This window comes from Mastacembelus armatus, chromosome 2 (genome assembly GCF_900324485.2).
Source record: "Mastacembelus armatus chromosome 2, fMasArm1.2, whole genome shotgun sequence".
Lineage (NCBI taxonomy): Eukaryota > Metazoa > Chordata > Actinopteri > Synbranchiformes > Mastacembelidae > Mastacembelus > Mastacembelus armatus.
In genome coordinates this window covers 9,897,143-9,917,176 of record NC_046634.1, presented here as the reverse complement: position 1 = coordinate 9,917,176, position 20,034 = coordinate 9,897,143, and the positions used below count along the sequence as shown (strand labels likewise).

Genomic DNA, 20,034 nt, shown 5'->3' with positions numbered 1-20,034 from the left:
ATTAAATTTAAAATAGCTGATGCATAAATATACTTTAAATACACGTATCTGTTTGTGCACCTGAGAACAGGGACCTATTTAAAGTCTGTAATGCTCTGCTTACTAATATCTTAGTCACAGTTCTTTTAATATTAAAAATTATTTTAGGGACTCTGCACATGAATATTTACACTTAACAGCTTTTTAAAACTCCTAAATTCAATATTGGCAGAGCTCCATTATTATTATTATTATTATTAAAGAAGGATGACTGATTCACCTGGACCTGGTTATAAATGTCTGTCAGCTTGTCATTAATTAATTACAGCTGCTGGAAAACCAAATCCAAAATCTATTTCAGCCACATGGACTAAGATGCTAAAGATATGACTGTTGTTTTCCTCCTGTATAAACTACAGCACCCTCTCACTGTGAGTATTTCACTAACATTCACATCCTGTCTCACCTAACTTCCCTCTAACGGCTGTCAACGTTCAGACTGGAGGCCGTGTCTGCCTGGGGGTGGGAACAGGTGAGCAGGTCAGGTGATGGATGGAGCTGCCTGGGGGTGGGAACAGGTGAGCAGGTCAGGTGATGGATGGAGCTGCCTGGGGGTGGGAACAGGTGAAAAGACATAAGATGTTAGCACAAACAAAATGAAACTGTGAAAGAGGAGACGATTCAGTGAGATTGCACAAAGTCCTTTATTTTCAGGACCCCAGAGCACATTGCACCACATGGCTCAAACAGGACAAACTGCATTTTTAAAAAACTCTTACATACAACAACAACCTTCAGTGATAAAAGTAGCAAAATAAAGTCTGTGTGACTTAAAAAATGAACTAAGACAAAACAGCTTGTGGAAATTTGGTTTCAAAACTGAGTTCGAGTTCTGCTCTGTAGAGGCTGAAACAAATTCAAAATTTCATCTCTTCATGGAGAAAGTCCTGCTTTGTGACAAACCATCTTCAAACATCACATGAAGACAAAACACACAATATTCATACAACATGGAGTCAGAAAATGCTTTTTTCCTGTAAGACTACTTTCAGTGCTGGAGAACATTTAGAAGAACAGTGACTTTAAAGTAGTGCTTGTAACAACACCATTAAAAACAGTCATATACATATACACAACTGTTCTTTTAGTTGTTTTTAAAGCGCATGGAAAATTATTTTAAATTTTTTTTTTTCATACAGCATCCGATCTCACAACAGCAGAGAAAGAAAAGAGGCAAATCAGTAAATGCATTTGTCTTCAGATAATATGGATAAATCACTCGTCAGCACCTTTGTGAAAGCGAAATAAAAGCTTCATGTTTCAAATGTCTTTACAGTTTTACACAGGACATTCAACAACAGAGCAACTGCAGACACGTGTTCACGTTTCATTTGGTTTCTGAGTCAGTACTAAATGCTTAACGCTGTCCCGTCCATCATCAGTACTTTTACTTTTACTGTTCAGGTTCTTTTTAAGCTTCGGTGCACTCATGTCCGGTCAGAGCTGAGATTATTCATATATTAAAATAAGGAATTAAAATATGACCGAAAACACAGCACAAGGAGACATTTTATAAATGTGACTGATCCAAATCTTCATCTTACGTGTGAAAAGCTTTTATTCCCTGGCATGTATTCCTCTGCATACTGCTGTGCGACTTTTCCTAGTGATAACTGTTAATTCTGATTTCCAGCCTTATCAGAAGTGTCTTATTTACAGTTAGCATGGCAGGACATGAATGCAGCACGAGCTTCCAGTCTCTCTGGCGGCTGAGGAAGCTTCCGCAGAACAGCCAGTTTGAATAACCGTGTTCAAGAGCAGCATGTATTGGCTGTCACAGTGTGTGTTTCATACCAGGCTTTCAGCAAACATTTCCAAACATTACATATACAGTAGCAGCTTTACTACAGGTTCTTTTTGTCATCTACAGTAGGGTTGGTGCTTGGAGTATTTTCCAGTCCGACGGGGAAACTCTGATGAAGAAGAAGAAAAGGAAGCTGATTCTTCTTGAAGAAACGCCTGATAGACTAAAAGCAAACTGTGAAGTCTGCCATAGTTTAACATTTTGACTAGTATGTAAAAGATAATCTTTCACTCTGCCCGATTGTGTCACCTGCATGTTTGATCTGAAATGATTAGTCAACAAATCACTTTTTTGTGATTAAAGAAAATAAAAATTGAGAAAAACTTACACGCACATCCTCTTTTGCCTTCACTTATCCATGCTTCTATTATTTACAATGGGACAGTTTCCCACACAACACGACAGCAGGATAAAGTCAGGGGGGAAAGACTGAACGAGGCCACTGAGACAAGGCATTAACGCAGGATTCTCACAGTCTCCCCTCAGGAAACAAAAATGCTCTTTCTGTTTAAATTCAATAACAATATATAAGTGCACAACATCAGTGTAAACCTCAAACAAGCTAAAATGCAGCATTAGGATAAAAGTCGTGATGCAGCTGCTACAGAAGCAGTGGCATTAAGTTAAAACCTTTCAGCTGCACCTCGTTCTTGGTTTAAACCATTTACCAAAGTCTGATCTCAACAATATTGACAATGAAATGCTATTTTGTTCACAGGTAAAGCACCGGGACAAACATCTACTAACCTACACTTTATCAGCTCCTTGGTGTCAAATAAACATGGTGTTCAATAATCTGTTAGTGTGACTGACAGTAAACAACAAAACTTATCCAAACATGAAAAACAAAGGTTTCAGTGACTGCACAACCAGTAATGTTATAAAACAGTGTGACATAAAACACTTTTCATTACTTGTCTCTCCATGGGACAAGAAACTGACACAAATGCTGTACAACTGAATCTCAAGTCTTTTCTGGAAAACAGTGTAAATGTTTGGTTTCGGTTTAGCTTTCATTCTATTTTTCCTTCTCTACCTTCTCTTCTCGTCAAACCTTTGTCGTCCTTTCAAAGGAAAAACCCCGACTTCTGGGGGTCCTGCAGGGTGGCCAGTCCACTGGGGCAGGACACAGGGACTTCAGCTGTGGCCACAGCATTTCCACTGGGCATCAGACACGTCCTGACATACGCTGCGTTGGTGGCACTGAGGAGGTAACTGCTGTCTAGCTGAAAAACAATGTGGTCACAGTTTAAGGATACTACTGTATATTCCCACAAACATGATAAGTAGTAGTGCCCTTGTTACTGGTAACTGTGTGCTATGCCTGTTTGTTTAGACCAAAATCAAACCAAAATCAATGTGCTATTAATCAATAATTATTATAAACAATTATAATGAATCCACAGTGCCGCGTGTCAGTCTCTAAACTGCAGGTGGATTCATGGCAATCAGAAACTGTGTCTTTCTGGACTCGCTGCTGACCTTAATCACATGAAGCAGGTCAGGACAGACAGAGAGCACCGAGCAGCAGATGTTTAGTGGGCAGACCTAAAGTCCTGAGACGCCATGACAGAGGGAGGAAGAAGGGGGGAGGTATGAGGGAGGAGCACCGAGCAGTGTCTAATCCCTGACAGTCTAAACAGATTAGGTCATTAGCACTGAAGCAGTCCAGGTCTAAAACATACTGCAGACTGGTTTTCTTCCTTGCCGCTGCATTGTAGGTCTTAGATCCTGTCACATAAAGCATGTAGCAAAATACCAGTAAGCCAATTTCAAACCAGTAACTTTTACTGAGTTCTGAATGGATCTGATGTCTCAGCTTTTCAATTAAAAGGTACAAAAACATGTTTTCAATTGCTGATGTAACCCAGATGAAACCTTATGGGTGTGCTCTTGTTTCGGTTGTGTGATACCATTACCACGGTAAGCTACTGACAGGTAGTTTATTGAGTTTATTTTACTGAGATTTCCACAACAGACTTGATGACTGTGTATTCAGATTGTCAATGACCATCAGATATTTTCTGTGAAGGTTTCCAGGACAAACCCCCTGCCTGCTGCACTTAAAGAAGCTCGGACTCCAGCAGAGCTGCTTCTGTGAGCTCAGAGCAGTCTCTCGCTGCACCGCCCGCCCCCCTCCACCCCTGTGTTCTCAGCGTTAGGTAATGATGACAGTCAAATTGTAGGTCAGCACTGCTCATGCTCGACTGGCCAGCCTGCCAGTATTTTTCTTTCAGTGACAGCTAGTGACCCTGAAGAATAACACTGGAGGCTGAGTGGGGCGGGGATGAATGGATGCCTGCCGGGGTCGGCCTTCTCTGGGGCCGTCCACAGCCCGTCCCGACCTTGTTCTATTCATTATTCTTTCAGGATTTGCTCTCATGCTGCCTCTTTGCTTTTCTGTCCTCGCTCTGCTCCATTCTCTCACGTTTAACTGTATGTCCTTTGTTATCTCTGAGTTTGCTTTTCACCAGAAATACCAGCGATGCTCTTCATGCTCGGAAAAACAGAGCGCTATGGAACAAAAGCACAGGAAAAGTAGACGGTGGATGATGATGGGAGATACAGAGGACACATTGTCCATTTGATCTTTGATTACTGCTGGACAATCAGAAGTCTGACCTCAATCTGTCAAGTTTTCCTACACTGATCTTTAAATTATACGTAATTTTGGCACATTGAATTCAGTGGCACGTGAATGACAAGCAGGTAAGTCAGTTGTCACAAATAAAGTGTCCACAGATCCTCTCCTGGGAAGCCGATAAAACATATACAGACTCTGCTGCATTAGCTTCCAGTGCACTCTGACCCATCTCCCTCTTGTCTTATTTACATGGCCTGTCTAGTCAGATCACCACAGTTTACACTGAGCCCCATGCCAGCCGGGGGCCTGTGTGTGCTGACTCAGAAAAAAATCCATTTTCATGACGGTGAGAGAGAAGAGCAAAGGGTTGATTCTCCAGCCCTTGGTTTGTTAATGTTTACTGATATTTGAGGACAACACAGACTTCAGGCCTCGTCAGTGGTCAAGAATAAAGAGCGCGGCCCCCGGAGCAGACAGTTCTGAGAACAGCTGGCAGCTTCAGTCGTTTTAGATGTTAAGAATGAAAAGAGAAGGACCAAATAGGCCAAACAAGGTTTTAGTGGGATTCATCCTCAGGGGGACTGTTTAGGGAGTGGAAAGCATCACCCAGGTTTACAGGAATCACCCTGCCACTAAATTAACCTCTACATTGTCAAGATTTATTATTTGATCTGACTGACTGAAGGACAAAATGTAATGACAAGCCACTGCTGCAAACAAAATATAAATAAAACTGCAGTTTAGTTCACACAGAACCTAAAACTCTAACCACAGAATTTACATGCATGACAGATTTAAATGGGATTAAAGGCCCTGAAAACATGCTTTTCCCATCCAGCCTCTTTACCAAGGTCCCACAGCACACAATTGTTTTAGTTATTTTAAGGGACAAATTCCAGTAGTTGTGTTTTTCTCTGTACTCGTCACAAATTTTATTTTGGATGAGGTTCAGTATAATTGCAGCTGTACCGTCCTCTCTGCAAAGCACATATAATTCTTGAGGTTCTATGTATGAAACAGTCACTTTGGGGTAGAATAAAATGTAAAAATACAAATGTTCATTTCAGCCAAAATCTCAGCTGTAATTAATTTACAGTTCAATTGCCAATCACCTTACCTGGTACTGGACCAGGTCTCTTACCTTGCTGTGAGTGGTATCCTCCATATTGGTGTTGAACTCGCCATAGTCCTCTAATGACGACAGGCTCTGCTGTGGCTGGCACAGTCCCAGAAACTGTTCTAAATCCAGGGCAGGGCTTTGGGTGGGACGCTGGGGTAAACAAGATGGAGGAACATGAGTCTGCTGCAACATCTGCTGCTGTTGGTGTTTCTGCACCTGGTGCGGCCGTGAGAAGGCCATCAAAGTCTGGTAGTGACAACCGTCTGGTGTGGTGACACCATTCTGCACTGCGTCACCTGCATGTGTGTAATCCGAGTGAGCAACCCCCACGTTTGGCAGAAAGGTTGTGTGGCCATTTGGGATGTAAGATCCATTTGTCGTCTGTCCGAGCGGATTCTGGAAGCCAGGCAACAAAGTGCTCTGGCTGCTTACGGGCTGCAGAGACTGGTGGTGGACTGAGGGCTGGTCCTGCTGGACCTGCCACTGTTCACTCGACTCCCGAAGTTTATTAAGGTGGTTATGGTCACCGTTCAGCTGTGAGGCTTTAAGGACAGTATGTGGGTTATCATGGGTGTGGTTGTCGGAGTGATGGTGGTTCTCTGTTGTGGCCAACCACTGGCTGTTAGGAATCCCAGGTAAAATGTTAGTGTCAGCAGTTTCAGACTGGATGTGAGTTTTCACCAGCTCACCTGCACTGATATGTTGCTGCATCTGTTGCGACAGGTGCACGATGGGCTGCCTGCTGCTAGGAAGAGCTGCAGGGTTAGCAGCTGTAAAACATTCCTGTTGGGAAACACTTTGGGCTGACTCTGGGATTGGGGGGTGTGCTGAAGGCTCAAATCCACCTCTGGGCCCTTGTTCCTCTCTATCAGTGACACTCTCCAGGGAGTCGTGGATGTAGGAGAGGATTTCGTTGTTGGTGAGAAGATCGCTAAGGGTGGGGATGTGGTTGGGGTCGAGCTCCACCTGAATCATCCTCTTGTCCAGCAGCAGGAGCTCCAGGTCTTCAGCGTTCAGGCCCAGGTTCTCCAGGGCATTGAAGAGCTCACTGTTGGAACATGTCTCATCTCCGTCCAGAGACAGTGAGTCCAGAGTGGCCAGAAGTGGATCACAATTGGTCATTTCACTGTTGCACATCCCTGTCTCCACGTTAGATACAATATGCCAGCTGTCGCCACTTAACAAACCACCAAATCCATCAGTCTCACTGTGCTGCTCACTAAAAAGGCTGCTGTGGTAAGACAACTTTGGCTCTGTGTCCGGCTGGCAGACATACACAGACTCATCCTGGCTCATTAGCGCTCCCAGCAGAGACTTTGGGTCCAGGTCGTCCGAAGAGTTCCTGTCCACTTTGCCCTTCCTGGATTTGCTACCTTTGGCTTTGCCCTGGAAGGAATCTGGGAAACCGTGCAATGGGTAACTGGTCTGATAGAGCAGAGCCTCTCCAGTGGCAAAGGTGAAGGGAAGGTGCATAGATCGCTTCCTCAGGTGTTCCCCTCCTTCCTCGTCCCTGTGGAAACAGATGTTGCAGAGAAAAAAAATTAACAGATAACTTAGCTAAAACTCAGAAATCAGGCTGGAATCATGGAACTTACACCAAAGGCCTCTGGGTGGCGATGATGTAGTCTGGCTTTCCATTCTTGTAGACAAGCCGGGCGTTGGCTTGGACCCATTTCCAGCGGTTGTCCTTGGTGAGCAGCCTGAAGACGGTGAGGCCGCTCTCGCCCGTCTTTATCACTGGAATCACATCAGAGGCGACTTCAGAGGCTCGGTGTGGCCGCTGTTGGCGCTCTGTACGCCCCACAGTGTGCACATACTCACACCGCATTTGCTCAGTCATGCTTGATGTTGTGAAGGAGGCTACATGCTGATGTTCACTTTGGCTACATGAGCGAGTTACAAGTCCTGTTTGCACACACTAATGCAGCCCAACACACACCCACACCTGCACCATCACCCTCATCTCCACAGCTCTGTGTTTAGTCTGCTGGTGCGTATAATTGTGGTGCAGCTCATGTTTCTGTGCTGTCTAGCTTCTTCGGGATAGAACACCAAATTCGTGTATTCATTAATGTGAAATGACAAAATCCTGAAATATAAAATCAGAACTGCTTCAACCAAACAGGAATACTGCTTATCCATGTAACACGCATAAACAGGTCTTGTGTCTGCAGAGTTTCAGAGACATCACTGCATTATTTTAGCAGTAAAAGCCATGAGCTACTGACCTTTAAAAGGAACTGCAATATTTATGTCTGTGGACAAACTCTGTCCTGGTCCTCAGACAGACTAAAGCGTAGGTGTTGCACCTCTGGGATCTTCAACACACTGTATTCCTTTCTTTTTTGTCACTCTTTATTTATAACTATTAAAACGATCTATTTTACAGAAGAAATTGAAAAATGTCTGTTTTCCTGTTTCATAACTAAATATGTCCACACATTTTTCTGTTATCAGCCAAGCAATGACTACATGTATACATGTAATCACCCATGCATGTGTGAGAACGTCTGGTAGCTGTGACGTGACGTTTCTGGGCGCCATGGTTACGACTAACCGGGTCATTCGGTACATAAGCTAAGTAGGACACTTGGCTCCTGCTCAGAGGTTTCCTCCAACAACAACAAACACACACAGTGTTTGTTTGTTTGTTGCATGTGTTACAAATGTAATGTAGTCAAATGACACACGGCTCAATACTCTTTAGCTCAGATTATAAACTGATCCTCCCTGGGTTTAATGCAGAAAAAGTCATGGATCTCATTAAGGTCACTTTGTATCCAGGCCTACAGTATAAACCCCCGTTTGCCTAAAACATGTATCTGTCGAACCAATTACTGAGCATGCTGGGTCAGGATGGGACCAGCAGCAATAAAAAATAATGAGACGAAATGATTACTAGTTACAGTCGTACCTTCATCTTTCTCACAAATTGGACCACTACACTGAACAAATTTACATTAAACCAGATTTTTTTTGTCAGACTTTCAGCCCCTAGATGGAGGAACACAACAATAAAATGTCTTCATAACTAAAACTGTGTTAAAAAAACATATATTCATACCTAATATACATATACATATAAAGAAAGCAGCTACAGTATTGTAGCATGTCCTTCTGCTCACTGTTACTAAACTTTAAACTGCACTGACTGTTTTCACTAAAGTCAGCTTCTGTTTAGAAAATGTCTTGAAACATTTATGGCCTCTGCTTTATTTTTACTTCATTTTCATCAGTAATGATTCCAAACAAAGGACCACCCAGGAAAATGTCTTTGAGGAGGTCCATGGAAGCACCTACAGCCTTACAGTCTTGTGTCTTGTGATGGATCAGTTCCCCTCCCTCCCACATTTTAATTCCAGTGGTTCCAGTGATTTTCACCCGCAGCCTTTCAGTCTCAGTTGGCTTCACTATGAAGTTAACTGTGAAGTAAACCATGCAAATTGTGAACAGCTGGGACTTACTTCGGATGTGATTTTCGGCGCAGTACAGCATGTCGGCAGCATGGATGAACTGGTAACCTGTACCTCGCACTCTCAGCTCTGCCTCAGTGTAGCCCAGAACTATTTTACCCCTGAAAGTCCAGAAAACCAGCAGATATATTCATTAAACATCATTGCAGTCAAGTGTATTCCAATCTTCAACAAACTGAACAAACTAAATTTCGAATAAAACCCTTCATAAGTGTGCTGGTTTGACTTTATGTACTTTGCATCACAGGCCATGGGTGTGAAGTCAAGCTTGTGTTTGGTCCTGAAGATCATGTTCCTTGTCCTGATTTCCAGGATTGCTGGGGGCTGGAGGGGCGTGGCGATGGCAAACAGGGCGAGCTGAGGCGGGGTACTGCTCTCACCGTCACACTGCTGACGACTCTGACCGTGGAGAAACTTGAGGCGGCCCTGGATGTTCAACGCCTGAGGGCAGAGCACAGCTGGAGTTCGTATCAGTGAACCATGACTACAACGATTCTGAGATTTCAGCATCACTATTGTGAAAACAGAGACGAGACAAATGCTGAAGCTTTTCATTTGCTTTTCTCTGCATCAAGCTTCCACGGATGAGCGAGTGCTGTGTCTTTTCTCCCTGTCAAGAACCACTAGTTTCATTTATCCTGCTGCGTAATGGTGTGAGCAAAACCACTTCATTATACACTGTAAACACACTGGGTTCATTGGTGTCACTTACTGGAAACCCCTCCAGCTGCTCTCCCTCCAGTCACATGACTTGCCATTTAAATACTGTATTGATTGGGAGTGTTGTGTGTCATACAGGTGAGCTGAGCAGAAAGAACGACAGATTAAGGCTGACAGGACTATGTTCAGAGAGTCTTAGTGTGACTTCCACAGTGGTAATGAAGATCAACACAAAGCAAATTCAGGTCTTACTACTAACCCTAAACATGAGACTTGTTCATCTTATTAGTCAAGGCACAAAGCTGAGATAACTTGACCCTGGAAAGTCTTAGCAACTATCGTCTTGCAGTGAGTTTAAATACATGAAATCTGATGTACACAGTCGTGTTCCCACGGTGCTGCTGCTGGAGATGCCGTGACCTTTTCTCTAACCAAACCACAAGCAAGTAAACCTTTCAGCTTACAACTTAAAATCTTCAAACAGCTGGCCTGCTGCTGGCTACGAAAACATAACTCAGAGTCTGGGAAACAAGAATAAACCGGATATTGGTGAAATAAAAACATTTTTAACTGATAAGGAAAGACTCCAAAATTAAAGCTACTATGACAGAACACTAGGAGCATGCCACACAGGCCCATTTGGATTTTTACTACCAACCTATTCCCAAACATTACAAGCATTACCCCACACATTCTTATCTTTAACTCCTTATATCTTCTCAGTGAAGCAAAAACCTTCAATATGACCATCAAAGCACCAGCAGAAGCCAACACAGAGGTTCAACAAACTCAAAAACCTCTGAAAGACTTTCTCCTGCCTCCTCGTGTGAAGACCCCCCCCCCCCCAACAACCTGTTAGCTGTGGTTAATTGACCTTGGTGGGTTTAAGGGCCTGCAGCCGTGATGTCAGGAATGCAACCCTGAATAGCAGGAGGGATTATAAATGACCAGTGGACAGAACAGAGACCTGGCTTACTGCTCACGCAAACACACAGAGCACTGAGGGCCGAACCCCTTACTGAGCCCTGCTGGAGTGCTCTCAAGCAAGACTATGGATCACTTAAAGCTGCAGACCTTAACCTCTATCATTATTTGTGCAGCCATTGAACTGTGGGAGCAGCAGTGGACTGTCTGGAGTTACCACGCCTCACCAAGCTAGTTCTCCCTTTGCTCTCATCTCCTCTGGGTGGTGGTGGTGGTGGGGAGATTAAGGGCCAATTCCCCACGACCCTAAGGAGGATTACAGGAGTACACGGTGGCTTCTGATCCCCGAGGTACTCTGAGGTTACACGCCATACTGCTGGTAGCACCCACAGGCCTCAAAACAAAACAAACCACTACCATGGATTCATTTTTTCACTGTATTTGACTAAGCATGTGTTTATTTATTACTATGTCTCTAAAACTGGCTATTTGAAATGTCTTTCCTGGTTAACTGCATATCTGCTTTAGGCTCAGTCCTACCAGGAAGCCAGAGGAGTTGTCCAACAAACAGCGGAAACGACAGACGAAGCTTCTCTCCAGGAAGGAGGAGTTTTCAGGTGGAAGCTGGTCAGGGCTGTAGCTCACTGGGCAGGAAGATGTTGATGCACACTCACCACCTGAGGACAAGAAAAAGCTTTTTATTACCATTTTATTGTGATATACACCATAAGTATGAGACAGAAGGCTGTGCAAAACCCTGACTATTTAAAATCAGCAGTACATCACCAGACAGTCTGACCTGTCTGTTGTTTGTGTGTGTCCATTTAACTGATAACCCACACCTAATTCAAAACGACAGGTGTGTGCATTTGTATGTGCATGTACAGTAAGAGCATGTGTGTGCTGGTGGAAGTGATTGATGTGCACAGTGCTGTGTTTTTGTATGCACACTGTGTTGTCTGTGTGTGTGACATTAAGACCCCATCTCAGGAGACTTTAGTTAAAGGTCACCTCTCAGCCATCTGTGACTTAGAGTTTGGTTTGTGACCAACACAATGAGAATATGCCACAAGAGCAGCTGTGAATTTAGCATAATTTAGATCTTTGTCCTGGATCAGCTTGTCACAGACAGAGCATGAAGATACTGCTGAATGGAAGTTGGTGTGTTTGCGATTCACAGACCTGGTGATGGATCTGTATGGGGTCCAAGGCTGGAAGGAGGGTTGAGGGCCCAGTGCAGGTTCCTCCTGAACTCCTGCTGGTCCTCAGTGTGGATCAGCTCAAACACACTCTGGTGCATCACATCAGTCTGGCAGAACAACACCACAAAGAAAACAGTTATTTTTTAAACTAAGGGCTTAAATATGGAGTGAAGTCTATATCGTTCATAAATGCTAAGTTTACATAAATATGCAAAGAAGCGACGGTGCATTGGTTAGTGGTGAAATTACACAACCGTACTAGGGGAACCTTACAATAATCCAGTTATTAGGCTGCACCAGAGACTGTGAGTTCAGGTGGGTGTTTTGTTGAAGCAATTACTGTCAGCAGGTGCCCTGAAGGGTGCGCTTGATTCAGTTTGCTTTGAAGTGTGGCCAACAGAAATCAAGTGTCACCTAATGTTTGATTCACATAGCTGAAATGGAGCCAAATCCCTGCTGTGACCCACATATCTGTTGTCCAGACCCAGCATGATCTGGCTGAGGACCAGAGTGGAACCAGCGCCCCCAGTTTATGTTTGTGTGCTCTCATGAACTGCACTGGTGTTTCATGTACTCTGGACGCTAACTCTACAGCCACGGCCGTCTATCGGTGGCCAATAAACATTTGTCTAGGTTAGCTTCTTTCTATGTCGCCACAGATTCTGCTTGTTCCTATATGACTGATCACCCTTTGCCTACTCATTCCTCAGGTGCGTCCTGTTTCATGTTGTTTCAACCCTTGGTGCCACTCTTTTTCGGTTTCATATGCGTGCTGCTGTTTGTTGTCTCTGAGCCCTCCACTTCAGCAGAGACAGCAGCTTCACCTTAGATTTAGAAATGTTTGAGAATGTAAATGAGAGGTGACGTGCCTCAGGTGGACGGAGAAACGAGGGCTCAGGAGTCATATTCACACCCTGTGAACGTCTGTGTCAAAGGGGTAAGAAAGGTGTGTTTGTTTGTGCACAGCATGCTGATATACAGTGTCATCACATTTTCCAAAATGAGATTAGACTGGAGACAGCAGCCTTAGTTGTGAAGCCAACCGGATTAAACATCTCACTCCATGAGTGTTAGCTTCAGTCTTCTGTGTAGTGAGGAGGATGCAGTCCCTTGATGCTCTGGGTAAACCTGCCATCAACAGCTTTTGTTTTGTTATTCGCTGCTTTACAAGAGGAAAACTACCTGTAAGGGTCATTTTCTGTAGATGACTATCTGACCAATCTGATGTGCTGCAGGTTGCTGGATCAACAGAAATGTTGTCAGGAATCTCAGTTCTGCTTCAGGAAAAATCCTGAGATAAATGATTTGCTGTTTCCAAAATGCAAGTGTAAGTGTAAAGGAGGTCTTACCTGATGGAAGCCAAGGTAATCCTGGATGGTGTGAGAGCAGAAGAAGATAATTCCCTCGGCCGTCACCACCAGGACAAAGCCGTTGAGGGCCTGCAGAGAGAAGACATATTGTTCTGTTCATGTTGATCATGAATATAATCCTGTTTATACCTGCTGAGAAGCAGAATAAATGTGTAACCAGAACATTGACTGGCTCCATTTTTGAAATTCTTTTGTAGTTATACAGAAAAATCTCAAAACCTGCTTGATAGAAATTGCATGTGTTGAAATAGTCTTTTTTACTTTTTCGTACATCTTTAATTTGTAGAGAAGACACGACCTGGTTGATATCAAGTTCCAGTGAGGATGAAGACTTTAAAACAAGAAAGAAAGAAGAAATGGAACAGCAGAGTGGATGAAACGACGAAAGCCAAAGAAAAAACAAAGAGGGACGAGAGCTCTCCCCCAGGCAGGGAGCGCAGGATGGGAAGAGGAAAGTCTGGAGCCAAGTAGACGTCAGTTCAAAGAGTCATGTAGAGGAGGAGGGAGGTCACTGCGGGATGACTAACCCCACCATCACCGTCTTCCTCGGGCCTCGAAGGCTCAGAGAGGAGGTGATGACACTGAGTCCTGACTGAGTCACAGTGGCGTCCTGCCAGCATCCGACCACACCTCACCGATGAGGATGAGGATGATTTCCTCTGTAGGAACAGACACTCGTCCTCATTTGCACACACAGACCCACATGCTTCTCTAAGGTTCCTGTCACTGATGTTCGGTCAAAACGTTTTTCCAAAAACTTCCTTTTGTAACCTTTTGACAATCCATTACCAGATGTCAAAAAAGCACTACCAGCAGGTTAGAACGTGACAGTTTCATGAGCTGCTGAATAATTCACACTGAGGAGTGTGGAGAGTCACACTGGGTACTAGTGATGTGTGACTGGGAAGAAGACAAACTCTGATTTCTTTTAATAACACAATCTACTTAGACTCTACTGTGATTGACTTCCTATTAATTTGTACTACTGAGAAATATATAAATACTGAGAAATGATAAAGAAAATCCATTCTTTATCAACTGCATGTGACCACACACACGAACACATACATAACATACACTCTGTGCAGTGACATGCTGTACATGCATGTATGTAAATATTTACTGCCTGCAGATCCCACACTCAGGTTTGGTCAACCTGTCTCCTGAGGCTGAGTGTGTGAGTGACAAAAGATTGGTGTGTTTGTCAGACCCAGCAGATCTTGTAATCAAGTGTTTAAAAATAAACTTAACTCTCCATCCACTTTATCCCTGCTCCCCACACACACACACACACACACACACACACACACACACAGCTCTAAGGGCTGTATTTAAGATTTGGTGATATACTGTGAAAGAATCCAAGAATACCCTAAATGCTTTCACTTGATTTCCACTAATACACACACATCTTTTAACTAAACCCCCCTCACTTCAATAATAGATGTGTTCACCGGCTCTGTATAATTGATGGGCCAGTGTCTGTAATGGAAGGCAGGAAGCTGCTGCCCTTCATGCTGACACATCTTTGATTCTTTGCTGCTGCAGTGACCCATTTACTTCCTGGGATCAATGCAAATATCAGCAAACTGATTCTGCCTGGAGAAACCTGTGTTTACCTGTGTTAGCGTCTGTCTTTGAGTGAACAACAGTCAGGGGAAGCTACTCCCCATTTATTTTACACATACATGAATTACAGTCAAGTCAAAATTATTTTGGCATTTGTAAATAATAAAAGTGTGAGATGAAAGGTATTTGAAAGAAAAACTACTGACCGCTGTGGTCAAATCAAACTCATCTCACTGGCAAGAGAAGGTGAGACAGGTTTCTGCTCACAGAAACAAGCCATTTCTCCTCCTGCCCTGCTGTGCAGAGCAGCCTCTCCCCCATCACACAGCTAAACCCGACCTAAACAACCTGTTGTGCTGCTGCTGTGTGCAGCCTCTGCGTGATCCACAGAAACACACCACAAACTATCTCAGAGCCTCAGAGCTGGGGGTTGGGGGGGGGGGGGTCATCAGTGGTCAGAAGCTCATAAACACACCTGAGATGTAGTAAAGTAGGACAGTGATCAAACCACTCAAAACACACATCATGGTACATTTGTTGACTGTAGGCTTATCCTGCATGTGTGGTTCTATATCTTCTGCAAACTCATAAAAATAAATATTTACAAATCAACTTCTGAAGCACCTGCCAGGAAGAATGAACGTGTGAATGAACCAGAGGGACGTAAGATGGTAGCATGTGTTGTTTCTCACCAACCTGCAGCAGCAGCTCCCCCTCAGGTATGCAGCCGTCCACAGACCCTGTTGTCCCGCTGCCATCTTTCTGATCACCGCTTTTCTTTAGTGTTACTATAGAAAAGGAAGCAGAGAGTGATGGATGATGATCACTGACATTTATCAATGCTATGTTTGGTTCATTTTGGTCTGCTGGTCAATTTGCAGAGATGCTAATGATGCTTTCATAGACAGCGTGTGTGTGTGATTGGGACTACACTATGCCAACCTTAACTCAAACAGTTCAAACATTGACCTTAAGTCAAAACTGACTCTCCTATATAAAAGAAACTGAAAATCCTGATGGAGCTGCACCCAAAGCTGTGCTGGTACGCAACTCAGTGCAGATGAAGCTCACGAGGCCATGGGAGAGCAGTAAAAGCATGTCAGCTATCAATAAATAAAGCAACGGGGTGGAGGGGGATATGTGCCCTGACGTCATGAATGGGAGCCGCTGGCGAAAAACCCCCCAAAAAAGAACACCCTGAGGCGACCAGGAGGACGGAGAAGGAACATCTGTTAGCACAACGGAGGGTGGCGAGGACACCAGCAGTCAATAAAAACATCACAACAGACTCTTCTCAGTCTTCTGTCTCAGGCTGAAGAGGTAGACAGGAAACACCAAGGAAGCTCCCCACGTCATTTAGAGCAGGAAAAGACTGAGGAAGCTAAAAACTATTTTTATATAAATGCTCTTCAACCAAATCAAATCCTGGGCTTCAATCCAACTCTAAAAAAATGTATATTATGAGAGAAAGACCATCCACTCAGTGCTGGGAATTATTCATTTGGATATTAACATTTGTGAACTGATAAAACAATGTGATTATATCAACCCCCCACATCTGGGCCTACACCTAATGATTATGTCACTTCTTCATCTTTATCTGTTATCTCACCAGAAAAATGGCTTGAATGACCCGTCTAATGCAGCATCTCATCCCCCATGTTTTAATCTGCACATAACTAGTCAATATCAACAAAAACCAACAGAGAAATTTGTGAGCCTGTGTGTTATTCACCTAAACCTAACCTAGTCCTTTCAACTTGGGAGTGACAGAAATGGAGAAGGATTTCTGTACTGGTAACCAGTTTTGACTCCTGTGGCTGCATGGGTCAAAAGTTGAGAAGTGGGGACCTGTCTCCCCCTTCCTCCTCTTCAAAGGGTCTGGAAATGGGCCCTGAGTGGATTATCCCGCTGTGTTTTTATTCTCCAAAGCTTTCATCTCCTCCTCCCTGCTCGATGTAACACGGCCGTCTCCTCAGACCTACATTAGTGTGGGACTGAGTTGCCTCATGGCCACAGGCCACAGGAGCTGACCTACAACACACTCAGACATGAGGGGGTCTGTCAGGGGATCGAGCTCAGGTCGAGCTGGGGGAGCTGGCCTGTTCCTGATGTTAATCAGAGACACAGGTAAAAGCCTGTGCTGCCCAGGTTAATGCTTGATTGGCTGCTGTGCTTGGATATTTACATGAGCTGAATCAGCTGAGCTCCAAGCAGTTTCACTATCAGAACTGAATACAATTATAAAATGTGCAGCATAGTACTGGATACAGTCTCAGTTATCATACAAGTCAACTGTTCCATATTTAACATGCTAATTTAAGGCTCCCACATTAAACAAGGATTCAGATATTCCAGATGTTCAGTGAGGTTTAAGGATTTTTGTGGCTGAGCAGATTTCTGACGGCTGTTTGTTGTTTTTGGACTGATGGCCAATCTGCTTTTAACAGTAAATCTGTGAACACATTCAAGCCTGAGAAAACCCACACACACCTACAGCCCCAAATCCATGTGCTATGCCTGTAAGCCTGCTAACTCCTCGACAAAGCCAGTCCTCTGTGCTTCGCCATTTGTTAAACACAGTCTAAATCACAGCCTGACACAGAGGTCAGGACCTCCATCCCTTCAAAAATCCTTTAACACTTTAATATGCAGCTCTTTGTAGTTGTGTTTTTGAGCTTTGGCTTATGTTTTTAGTTAAATGAAAGCCAAATGTGGTCTCAAACATTGAACATTAAGATATGGATTAGATTCATGTCTATCCACAGCTTAATTTATCGTGAATTAGAGGTTTCAACCTTCCTGGCTCAAAACAACTGAAACACATAATGTTTCATGTCCACCTTTGCCTCCAGAAACTCTCTCTGACCTCGTTTCTTTCCACCTCTGTCTGTGCATGTCTGCCTGTGTCCGCGGGTCCCGTGTGAGGTGTGAAAAGCTATTTCACTATTTCAGTAGGTGGAGAAAGAAAAAGGGCAAGCAGCTGTTTCATGAACGAAAAATAACATTTAACAGTTTCCCTGTCTTCTTCCATCTGTGTCAACTTCAAAATTTATAACGCTCACCACTTCCACACCACCATTCTTTTGAAACCACTGCACTCACAATATGCTGCTCCCAGTTAGCATGGAGTTAAGATTCAAGATTGGTCCAATTTAAGCCGACTGAACATCACTGTGAGGAGAGCAAAAGAACACAGGTTTGTGAAGTTGCGGTTCTCGACTGTGTATGGTTTATGGAAGCTGTGTTTCCTACCTGAGAAGAAGCTCTTGGTGCGGAGATAGCTGACACTGAGCCTCAGGATGGACAGCTTGTCCAGGCTGGTGGTGACGTCTTCGGGGAAGGGCAGCAGGCTGGCGAGGCGGTCTAGCTCTGAGTTCAGACGGTCACGGTGGCGTTTGGATGGGTTGGACTTGGCGCCTTCAGCGGGGTTCTGTTTGACACTGGATATGAAAGAAGCACGGTGACATTTGAGTAATTCTTCATTATCACACAGCGTGAGGATCACAAAAAGCAGAACACTGATATATGGAGCTGATATTGACGTTTCATTTTATAATCACAAATTTATTCTTATAAATTACCCAAAATACATTGACATTTCTGCCATTATACAATATACACAAAGAAGAGCTGATCATTAATTATCAATTGAGTGATCAGAGCCCAGCTGGTATCATGCCACGCCAATATATTCTTATATTATATTAGAAAACATATTTCGGTTCAGATGTGAACATGTCAGATAGATGTGCTTCTAACTTTAGAAACTTTATATATTGACTTTACAATCAATGATAAAAATCAAATAAAGATCTTTTATACGAACCTTTAAAACCAGTTATGTCTTTAATAATTTCGGGCTATTGATCAGGCTGAAACCATTGATCAAACAGGATTGATGAGCTCTAGAGTAAGTTATAAATGCATGTCATTATTTAACAGCATTAAAATCCAGAACTCACCCTTTCTGCGCCGATTTTCTTCTTTTCCGTCCAGCAAACATGTTGTAGGTTTGTTGAACTCAAACTCGCACCAGCTCCAGACGGTAGAATCCAGTAGCGCCTTCCCACAGAAACCAGTAACACTCCCAGAAACCACAACCATGAGACTCATCTGTTTTGACTAACGGGCAAACCGGAAAACGCTTAAGCTAACGTTACAGCGTTAAACGCGAAATAACGGTAACGCGTGGCGGTGCCGTTAGCTAACGTACCGGGAGCCGTTAAAACTTGTATTCCGGTGGTCAGTCGGTGTAAACCAGACTGAATACCGATAATGTCACTGTGTAAAACAGACACACCGGAGCTCCAAGTGTTTCAGGAGTATCAGGGTAACGTTACTCTGGCTCCGGGTATCCGTCCCTGGAGATCCGCCGGTGCGTCAAAGCCCGCGGACGTCCCGCAATAAAAGTCTCCGTTTCAGTCTCACATCCTGCGGGCGAATTTCCACCGAAAACGGATAAACGACCCGGGTAAAGTTCTGTTTTCTACCCCGAGTCCTCTTACCTTCTTCTCCCGCTCCTCTCCGCTGCCGCGCTCTTAGGTTTGGCCCCGACCGGAGCGCGCTTCGCCGGCAACCGTACTGATTTTGTCGTCGGGAGCGCGCATCAGGTCAAGGGTCACCTGAATTTAAAATAACGGTCATCTTATTTCAAAATAACGGTCACCTGAATTTAAAATAACGGTCAGAATAACAACGTTAAAATATATTAATTTAAAATAAGAGCCTTCATTTAATCGAATAACTAGCTAAATATCTATAGTAATATTTTTAATAATTTGACATTGTTTTAATTTTGTACAGTACCATTTGCTCAGAGCTAATAATTTTTTTACTGTACTTGTTTTAAAGCCAGTTTAAAGCTTTTTAAGCTAACATTTAAAAAGCAGACAAAGCACATTCACCCTGTTTCGAAATGACAACAAACAATGAACACAGCTCTATTTAACTACTCACCTGGTTTGGCTTTAGGCGTTAAGCTCTACATAGTTAATTAGCAGATAAAGATTTTACCCCTAAAATGTGCATCTGCCTGCACACAGTGTCTACAAAGGACAACCAACATGGAGTGAAAAAAGTCTCCATCTTGACTATCTACAGCATAAAATAAGGCATCAGTAATAGAAATAAACAAATTTGTACTTGTTTTCTTATCAATTATTCTTGTTACTGTGTTTTGTAATGCATCATGTCAGACTGACAGGATAAGCGTTTGATTCTTTATGGTCCAGTTTGGTTTTGCAGTGAAAACCATTGAAGCTTAACTGGGAGCAGACTGTCAAACTG

The 20,034-nt window shown here is 43.6% G+C and overlaps 1 protein-coding gene across 5 annotated transcripts; it reads right to left on the bottom strand.

Annotated features, from left to right (window-relative positions):
- Positions 1-568: 568 nt before the first annotated feature.
- Positions 569-19,307, bottom strand: LOC113127219 (aryl hydrocarbon receptor-like). Of its 5 annotated transcripts, none has more exons than XM_026301605.1 (12): positions 18,711-19,307; positions 18,001-18,188; positions 15,442-15,533; positions 13,156-13,245; positions 11,787-11,913; positions 11,145-11,281; positions 9,256-9,461; positions 9,012-9,121; positions 7,143-7,284; positions 5,569-7,057; positions 2,880-3,069; positions 569-587 (listed from the first exon to the last, which is right to left on the bottom strand). In XM_026301605.1, exons 1-11 carry the CDS (start codon positions 18,749-18,751, stop codon positions 2,911-2,913), a joined length of 2,781 nt encoding a protein of 926 aa, XP_026157390.1. In that variant the 5' UTR covers positions 18,752-19,307; the 3' UTR covers positions 569-587; positions 2,880-2,910. The 5 variants fall into 5 exon arrangements, 4 of the variants coding, with proteins under 4 accessions (XP_026157390.1, XP_026157389.1, XP_026157391.1 ...); XR_003295404.1 differs by lacking the exon at positions 569-587 and adding an exon at positions 665-1,952 and having other exon boundaries at positions 2,172-3,069; XM_026301604.1 differs by lacking the exon at positions 569-587 and having other exon boundaries at positions 665-3,069.
- Between the last annotated feature and the right edge of the window lie 727 nt (positions 19,308-20,034).